General features: G+C 41.1%; 1 protein-coding gene across 4 annotated transcripts in view; it reads right to left on the bottom strand.

Annotated features, from left to right (window-relative positions):
* The window catches only part of CBFB (core-binding factor subunit beta), a 71,354-nt gene that overhangs the window by 15,673 nt on the left and 45,455 nt on the right, over positions 1–10,226 (bottom strand). For 2 of the 4 annotated variants that reach the window (XM_037742266.1, XM_017539255.2), the window contains one exon: positions 865–960. In XM_037742266.1, the coding sequence (XP_037598194.1) occupies positions 865–960 (96 nt within the window). Of the gene's footprint in view, positions 1–828; positions 961–10,226 lie in introns of those variants that run through there. The other 2 variants (XM_017539256.2, XM_037742267.1) reach the window with 2 other exon arrangements.

Raw genomic sequence — 10,226 nt, 5'->3', positions numbered from 1 at the left:
AAAAAAAGAGCTGGAAGCCCCAAGTGGAAGCCCAGGTCACTTAACTCAGTGGGATGCGACCCCAGCCATTAGTGTTTTGAAAGATTCACAGGTGATTCCAGTGTATAGGAAAGTGTGGGCACCACTGCCATCACTGAACACTACATGCTTTTACATTTTTTCAGCTAGACTGTTTGCTTCTCTGCCTTTTTCATGAGGTGCTGGGTGTCACAGTATCTAGCCCAGCTCTGAGATGCACTACATATCTGCTGCATGAAGGAGGCAAAGGCAGAGCACAGGATAGGGTGTGTAACTTGCAGGCCCCTCTTTGCTGTGTCCAAAAATTCTCCCTGGGCTGAAATACCACTGACCTCATGTAAATGGCTTTATGTAATGTAAAAAAGAAAAAATAAATCTGAACAGATAGGAGCTGCAAGGGGTCTCAGAGCCAGGGAAACTATGGTCCAAGAAAGGCCAGGGCCTCCCTCAACCTACTGGAGCTCTTTCTCCATCATCTTGGGCCCCACGACTAAAAAAAAAAGAAAAGAAAAGAAAAAAACATAAGCTAATGTTTACAAATAATTTGAAAAATAAGAAAAAAAGAGGTAAGATTTTGGGTAAATGAATTAAGAGAAAATATACCTTATTACAGTAAATGATTTTTATGAAGACCAATTACTGAGGAATTCATGTACAACCTTAAATTAGAATAAATTATTTACAGCAATTACATTTAACAAATACAAAGTCAAAGACTACAACTTCTTAAAAATGAAAGACAAAATTAAACTATTAAAAAACATTATGCACAAACATCACAAACATAGCCTGAGAGTTTGGGGGAAAGTACTAACCAGTTACTGCCAGCAGCTGTGAAACTCTCACCTCCATTTCCTCCCGATGAGACCTGTCTCTGTCTTCAAATTCACGTGTCCTTCTCCGAGTCTCTTCAAAGGCCTGCTGAGCTAATGCATCCTCCTGCTGTCAGAATACATAAAATGCCTATTTCAATTTTGACTTATAAAAAAAAATTAAGATCTGGGGATGTTTTATTTTTATTTATTTACTTGTTGAAACAGCAGCTGGGTGTGGTGGCTCACGCCTATAATCCCAGCACTTTGGGAGGCTGAGGCGGGCAGATCCCCGGAGGTCAGGAGTTCAAGACCAGTCTAACCAACACGGTGAAACCCCATCTCTACTAAAAATACAGAAATTGGCTGGGTGTGGTGGAACGTGCTTGTAATCCCAGCTACTTGGGAGGCTGAGGCAGGAGAACAGCTTAAAACCCAGGAGGCGGAGGTTGGAGCAAGCCAAGATTGCACCATTGCATTCCAGCCTGGGCAACAAGAGCGGAAACTCTCTCTCAATAAAAAAGAAAAGAAAAGAAAAAAAGAAAAAGGGTCCCACTCTATCACTCAGACTGGAGTACGAGTGTAGTGGTACAATCATAGCCCACCCTAACCTCAAACTCCTAGGCTTAACTCCATTATAGTAATTCTCCTGCCTCAGCCTTCCAAGCAGCTGGGACTACAGGCACCCGTCACTGTGCCTGTTTTTTTTTTTTTTTTTTTTTTTTTTTTTTTTTTTTTTTTTTTTTTAGTTTTCGTAGAGACCAGGTCTTACTATGTTGACCAGGCTGGTCTCAAACTCCTGTCTTCAAGAGATCCTCCTGTCTTGGCCTCCCAAAGTGCTGGGATTACAGATGCAAGCCACCTTGTCCAGCCTTTTTTATTCTGACAGAAACAAACAGCGGAGTATTTCAGAAATAGCAACACCATTTAAAAAAAACAACTGTCAGAGGTACTTTTAAAGGAAAAAAATCAGTATTTTATAATTACACCTTGGAAATAAGTCATATTAATCATATTCTAACAATTGAAAATGCTCTTCCATTTGCTTTACTTCATCCTACTCATCAAAATCCTGATCAATACAATATTTAAGCCATAGAGAAAAGAATGTGGTAAATAATTCTATCATTTGGGGAAAAGAAAGGCTCTCTAACTATGAACTAAAGCCAGAAATATAAATGAAGATGTGAACAACACTGACTACACAAATGTTGGAAACTTCTGGACAGCAAAAAGCAAATAAAATCCCATGGGAAATTATCAAGGAAAATATATTTGTAACATATAACAAATCTATGTCTTTTCCCAGTTAGTGGCTAAAGATCTGCACATGAAAGAAGCCCAGATACCTCAGGACTCACTGTGTCTAAAAAGGTAACCAACTTAAACTTTCTCCTCTACTCTTTTTTGGTCTCTGTTGTGGCGCCATTTTTTTTTTCTGCTAGAAACCTGAGCCATCATCTTTGACTCTTCACTCTTTCCTTGTCTCCAAAGTCCATCAACCACTGAGTCCTACCTACTTGATGTCCTATTTTCGAAATCTTCGGTGTCCTCTTCATTCCTATAAAAATTTTCCTAGTTGAGGCCCCTAAAATCTCACCTACACCATTGTAAAAAAGTCTCCGACACAGTCTCTCCTTGCTTCCATTTGGTCACCCTCCACCCAATCTACCACACAGCCATCAGAGTATACCTTTAAAGAACAATCTGACCACAATGCTCCCAACTTAAAAAAGCTCCCTCACTGTCTACAGCCCAGGATGCTTGACCTTTGCAGTCACACACTTCTGAATATTAGATTTTTTTTTTGAAATGGAGTCTCACTATGTCACCTTGGCTGGAGTGCAGTGGCATGATCTCCGCTCACGGCAGCCTCCACCTCCTGGGTTCAAGCAATTCTCTTGCTTCAGCCTCCAAAGTAGCTGGGACTACAGGTGTGCACCATCATGCCCGGCTAATTTTTGTATTTTTAGTAGAGATGGGGTTTCACCATGTTGGCCAGGCTGGTCTCAAACTCCTGACCTCAAGTGATTCACCCACCTTGGCCTCCCAAAGTGCTAGGGTGACATGAGTCACCCACCGTGTCCAGCCAGAATACTAGGATTTTGAAGAAACTAAAAGATCCAGAACAATACTAGAAAAGTCATCAATACTATTCACTTTCCTAGATTTACTATATCAAGGGGTGGCCACATAACTCAGCTGCAGCCAATAAGACAGAAACACAAGTCACCTAATGGGGCTTCCAAGAAAGTTTAAGACATTTCACCATTCCACTGTCTTAGGAACTGATGCAGTAGCCATCTTGCAAACATAATAATCAGGACAGAATCACATGGTAAGCATGGTAAAGTAGCAAGATTAGAAGATTTCATATCACGTCAGGGTAAAAAAAAAAAAAAAAAAAAGACCCAGGGTCTCTGATAATATAATTAAGCGCTATTCCAGGCCTGGACTGCTTACTGCTGGATATCTTGTTCTGTGTGATAAATCCTTTATTTGTCACTCTCAGTGGGGTTTTCTAATATTTAAAATGTTCAGTGACAATGTCTGTAATGTAAACAGAATGGAAAGATGTAATCAAATTCCCATTCTTATGATGCACTTACTAACTTTATAACCCTGGGCAATGTTATTTCATTTCTCTAACTCAGCGAATTCACATGTAAGATAGGCAGAGTAATACTTTATAACAAGATTGTTGTAAAGATTAAATAACACATAAAAAGTGCTTAAGCATACTGACCGCCTTCAATAAATGCTAGCTATTATTCAACAAGCACTTATGGACACATAAAATTCAAACATTTGACTGAACAACATAGCATGGACCTACTATATAAGCCAGGGATATCTGCAAAAGAATGCTGTTTCCAATTTCCCAGGGCTTTCTATACACTTAGGTATCAACTGGGACACATCTGCTGCTGACAGGATACCCACTCTGTCCTGTGCATTCATTTACTTTTTCATTTATTCCACAAATATTGAGCCTTTGTTACATCCAAGTCACTGTGCTTGGTGCCAAGGATACAACATTAGAGAGCAAATGTTGCTTTTTCTCAGAGATTCTGGTCTAGTGGGGCAGATGGGCAACGGATATAAAATTAACAAATGAATATAAAATTATCATTGTGATTAAGTACAGGAGGGGAAAAGCAGAGGATGAAATGTGAGCATGTAACACAAGATGTGATCTAATTCCCTCAGAAGTTATTAGTCACAAATATGTATTCTAGCAGTAGTCACAGTTCGGTGCAGTGGCTCACTCCTGTAATCCCAGACCTTTGGGAGGCTGAAGCAGGGCGATCACCTGAGGTCAGGAGTTCAAGACCAGCCTGGCCAACATGCTGAAACCCCATCTCTACTAAAGAAAAAAAATACAAAAAATTAGCTGGGCGTGGTGACAAGCTCCTGTAATCCCAGCTACTTGGAGGCTGAGGTTGGAGATTCGCTTGAACCCGAGAGGCGGGAGGTGCAGTGAGCTGAGGTCACACCATTGCACTCCAGCCTGGGCAACAAGAGCGAAACTCTGTCTCTAAAATACAAAAATAATTTATTTATTTATTTTTTTTATTAAGAGACGGGGTTTCACCATGTTGGCCAGGCTGGTCTTGAACTCCTGACTTCAGGTGATCCGCCCGCCTCAGCCTCCCAAAGTGCTGGGATTACAGGTGTGAGCCACTGCGCCCGACCAAAAATTTTAAAAAAGTATTCTTAATATTTGCAGCAAAATAAGCCAAGAGATATTTGACAGCCCTCACTTTTTTTTTTTTTTTTGAGACAGAGTCTTGCTCTGTTGCCAGGCTGAAGTACAGTGGCACCATCTCAGCTCACTGCACCCTCAACCTCCCAGTTTCAAGTGATTCTTCTGCCTCATCTTCCCAAGTAGCTGGGACTACAGGCGTGTGCCACCACACGCAGCTAATTTATTTGTATTTTTAGTAGAGATGGGTTTCACCATGTTGGCCAGGATGGCCTCGCTCTCTTGACCTTGTGATCTGCCCACCTTGGCCTCCCAAAGTGCTGGGATTACAGGCATGAGCCACCATGCCCAGCATGGTAGCCCTCACTTTCTTGTTCCATCTTATGTTTTGATCTTTTCTCTTCTCTTTTTTAGAGAAGGGGTCTCACTCTCAGGCCCAGGCTGGAGAACATGGTGTGATCATGGCTCACTGCAGCCTCAACCTCCCAGGCTCAAGTGATCCTCCTGCCTCAGCCTCCCATGAAGCAGGGACTACAGGTGTGTGCCACCACTTTTGGCTAATTTTTTTTTTTACAGAGAGATGGGTCCCACTTGGGTCCCACTGTGTTGCCCAGGCTGGTCTTAAACTCCTGGTATCAAGTGATCCTCCTGCCTCAGCCTCCCAGAGTGCTGGGATTACAGGCATGAGCCACTATGCCCAGCCTGTCTTGGTATTTTCTAATGACATGTGAGATGTACGTGCAGTGAATAGAGTTCACACTTTAACAAATGGTAAAATGGAAATATGATCAGTAATTACCAGTATTATCCTGATCCTTTCCTGCTGCAATCTAACACTTCCCTTTCAAGGACAGCATAAAGGGCACCTGATAATAAAAACCACGTGTTCACCCACAAAGTAGGCTCAAAGGCTAGGAACAACTAACTCCTTCAGGTTTGAGTGGGATAAGGTTTTCAATTCTCTAGTCCCTACCAGCCACTTGTCTGTTACTCCAAAGTATCACAACTTGCACAAGGTAGCCAGGTGGGGTCATCATAAAACATGGTTGAGTATACATGAAATTCACGTGGGAAATTAAGGCTTAGCAGTTCTATCATAGAGCATACAAGAAATATTCTGATCACTCTGGCTGTAGTAATTCTCTCTTCATTATATTTAAATTGTGTCTTTATTTATTGTCTAAATCTACAACTATATTTATTTTACAGTTTGGTAACACTTACCTTTCTGGAGCAAAGAGTTTAAAAACTAGAAAAAGTTCATGCTTAATTAAAAAATGAAGAATCAAATTTTTTTCCAAGCAAGTTGATGATGAACGTGTAATTTGTGCAAAATATCAACATTTATTATTCTCTGTGGGGACCAGAATGGTATCACTGGTCACATGAAAACAAAAAGAATAAATCTGCTGAAGAAGCATTAGTGTTTACATCAAAGACAATTCAGTATGTGCAGCTGCAAATGATGCGTTTAATATATCAATCTGTAGCCCATAACTTTTCATTTAAATGACTCTTCCAAATTAATTTCACCCACATTTTTGTGCATATGTAAAAAGGAAAACTGTTTATATGTTGCTTCATGATCAGAAAAACCTTGCAAACAAAAAGACACTAATTTTAGAGCACTGTCATCAGTTGATGAAATAGAATATATATTTGATTACTGATGAAATACAAAATTCATCAATTCCAACAATGGTTCAATTTTTCTAATCCAATCATGAAATCAAATAAAACTTTACAAGGTCATTATACTGAAGGTGAAATATCCAGGAAGCTAAAGCAGAATAGCTGGAACCTGGGTGGCAGAAGTTGCAAGGTTGCAGTGAGCCGAGATCGTGTCATTGCACTCCAGCCTGGGGTACAGAGAAAGACTCCATCTCAAAAACAAGCAAACAACGAAATGTGTAAAGAACCTCTGCCTCCTGGGTTCAAGTGATTCTCCTCCCTCAGCCTCCTGAGTAGCTGGAATTACAGGTGCCCTCTACCAGGCCCAGCTAATTTTTGTAGTTTTAGTAGAGACAGGGTTTCAACATGTTGGCCAGACTGGTCTCGAACTCCTTACCTCAGGTGATTCACCTGCCTTGGCCTCCCAAAGTGCTGGGATTACAGAGGTGAGTCACCAAGCCTGGCCTCGTGTTTTTTTGAGATGGAGTCTCACTCTGTTGCCCAGACTGGAGTGCAGTGGCACAGTCTTGGCTCACCGCAACTTCCTCCTCCTCGGCTCAAGCAATTCTCCTGCCTCAGCTTCCTGAGCAGATGGGACCACAGGCACATGCCACTATGGCTAATTTGAATTTTCAGTAGAGACAGGGTTTCACCATGTTGGCCAGGCTGGTCTCAAACTCTTGACCTCAAGTGATCTGCCCTCCTTGGCCTCTTAAGAGTGCCCGGATTATAGCCATGAGCCACTGCTCCTGGTCACGTCTTTTGTTTCTTTTTGGGAAAAGAATCTTGGATGAAATTCCTATTTTTAACTGGAAATGATTTGATAATTAGAGAACTCTAATTCTGAAGTAACTGAACTCGGCAAAATATTCCGAAGAATCATAAATAGAGACAGCTTCCTTTGACAGGTTTTGTCTTAAAATAACTTGTCAAAAAAAGATCATCTGGACAAAAGCAGAGACAATACCTGTGAAAATATTTCAGCTGAAATACTTGTAACATTTAAATTTTCAAAAATGGAATTGACTCTTTTCCACTTACTTTACCAGATACCTCAGCATTTGTTAGAGTATTTTGCCAATTTTTTACATAGTTTACAGAGACTCAATTGAAGATGTCAACGGTTCCAAATTTACTAATTATAACATGCAACTCTGAAGTGTACTGCCAGCACTTTTATGAAGAAATAAAAAAAGGCTAGATGGCAGTGGTTCATGCCTATAATCCCAGTGCTTTGGGAGGCTGAGGCAGGAGGATCATTTGAAGCCAGCAGTTCAAAAACAGCTTGGCCAACATGGTGAGACCTTGTCTTTAAAAAAAATTTTTTAATTAGCCAATATGGCAGGAGCTTGAGGCTGTAGTGAGCTGTGATTGTACGACTCTGAGCAACAGAGCAAGACTCTGTCTCTTAAAAAAAAGAAAGGAAGAAAAGAAAAAAATAAGACCATAATGGAAAAATCTATATATTCCTCAAAAAATATTAGATACAGTTATGAATAAGAGACTAATAAAGTGCATGAATAAGTATCAAGGCTAAGCATTCTGCTTATTAATCTTAATGTTCAGATGATTAACATAAAGATATAACTTTTATTTTGCTTTAATGTATATATTTTCTAGGGCTAGCAATATAATAAAACCAATTTGTGGGTCAATAAATGTGTGGATCAAAATGTTACATAATTTCAGTTATTTTAAACATCACCCTCTACTTTTAGGAATAATACAGTCACAATAAGTAATATGGTCACTCTAATCCTATATCAAATTATATTACATTATAAACGACATAACATTAACCATAAACTTAGATAATTTTTTAACTGTGTTTTGGTTAATTCTGAAGCGTTAACCAAAGAGTTCTGCCTGTGTGATCAGCAGAGAGAAACAAAACTGTGTTGGAATACAGAAGTGAGGCTGCTGCCAGGCTCACTCACTAGAGACGGGGCCTATTCTAGCCCAAGGAGAGAGGGCTGAAATCCACCCTTTGTGATTTTACACACTACTACATGAGACAGACATCTGGAGAAGAATGGAAACCCCAAGTATAAAATGCCGAAGTACAAGCAGTAACAAATAAGAGTCTTCATTTAGGAACTGTACTGCATCCCAGATACTGTGCTAGGCACAGCCCTTTACATATACTCATTCAACTGCCCACAAATTTGTGAGCAGCATTATCTCATCTTATGAAAGAGAAATCTGAGGCCTGGAGAGATGTAATAGCTTGCCAGCATCACACAGCTGGTATCTTAGTCATCTCAGCACGCCATAATAAAATACCAAAAATGGACCGTGGCTCATGCCTGTAATCCCAGCACTTTGGGGGGCCCAGGTGGGCGGATCACGAGGTCAGGAGATCGAGACCATCCTTGCCAACATGGTGAAACCGTCTCTACTAAAAAATACAAAAATCAGCTGGGTGTGGTGGCATGCGCCTGTAGTCCCAGCTACTCGGGAGGCTGAGGCAGGAGAATTGCTTGAACCCAGGAGGTGGAGATTGCAGCGAGTCAAGATTGCGCCACTGCACTCCAGCCTGGCACCTGGCAACAGAGCAAGACTCTGTCTCAAAAACAAACAAACAAAAAACACACACACAAAAACAAAAATGGAGTGGCTTAAACAACAGAAATTCATTTTCTCACATTTCTGGAGATCAGCAGTCCCAGATCAAGGTGCCAGACAATTTGGTTACTGGTGAGGGACCTCTTTCTGGCTTGCAGACGTCCATCTCGCTGTCCTCATACGGCAGAGAGACAGAGAGACAGAGAGAGAGACAGAGTGCTCTCTCCTACCTCTTCTCATAAGGATACTAACCTTATTATATCAGGGCCCCACTCTTATGCCTTTAACCTTAATTATCTCCATAAATGCCCTATCTTTAAGTATAGTCACAACAGGGGCTGGGGCTTCAACGTATCAATTTGGGGATGGGGTACACAAACATTCAGTCCATAACAGCTGGTAAGTGGTGGGGCCAGGATTCACATTATATGACTATGAACTCCTACCCCTAACATCTATATTTAATTGCCTCTTTACTTATACTATCTTGCACATGATCTGGGGACAAGGAAGGCTACAGCTTGTAAGTACTGATTGCTAACTGAGCAGCTGGAGTCACCTGCTTTGAGTTTTTTATTCAAAAACTGTAAATTATCACAATAGATGGCACTTAATTTGTAGTGATATAGACCAATTTGAGGACTACGGGAATAAGGCTTGAAAAACTCCAAGTACGAAAAATGTTAAAAATTTTAACTTATTCATCTTAATAAAATATTTTAGTTTTTGTTGTTTGTTTTTGATACAGGGTGTTGGTTCAGTCACCCAGGCCAGAGTGGAGTGGTGCGATCTCAGCTCATTGCAACCTCTGCCTCCTGGGTTCAAGCGATCCTGAGTAGCTGGGACTGCAGGTGCACACCACCACAGCTGGCTTTTTTTTTTTTTTGTAAAGACAGAGTTTTGCCACGTTGCCCAGGTTGGTCTCAAACTCCTGGGACCAAGCAATCCTCCCGCCTCTGCCTTTTCAAATGTTAGAATTGCAGGCATGAGCCACTGCACCCTGTCAAAATACTTTAGTTTTAAAAGTCAATCCAATCTGAATTTTCCTTATATAAATTAAGTACGCCTTACCACTTCTTATAGAAAATAGTCTTCTAGATTGCTGGTTATTATTTTTCTGAAAGAACTGGGAACTCATTAGCATTATGGAAATCAGGGTAAAGTATGGATTCTTTATTTTTATTTTTAGAGATGAAGGTCTCATTATGTTGCCCAGGCTGGCCTGGAACTCCTGGGATCAAGGGATCCTCCCGCCTCAGCCTCCCAAGTAGCTAGGACTATAGGCATGTGCCATTGGGATGGTCTGGGCCAGGGCAAGGATTCTTTAAGAATTTTAACTTGGCCGGGCGCGGTGGCTCAAGCCTGTAATCCCAGCACTTTGGGAGGCCGAGGCGGGTGGATCACGAGGTCAAGAGATCGAGACCATCCTGGTCAACATGGTGAAACCCCGTCTC

This window comes from Cebus imitator, unplaced genomic scaffold (assembly GCF_001604975.1).
Source record: "Cebus imitator isolate Cc_AM_T3 unplaced genomic scaffold, Cebus_imitator-1.0 Scaffold118, whole genome shotgun sequence".
Lineage (NCBI taxonomy): Eukaryota > Metazoa > Chordata > Mammalia > Primates > Cebidae > Cebus > Cebus imitator.
This window is presented reverse-complemented; position numbering and strand designations above follow the sequence as displayed.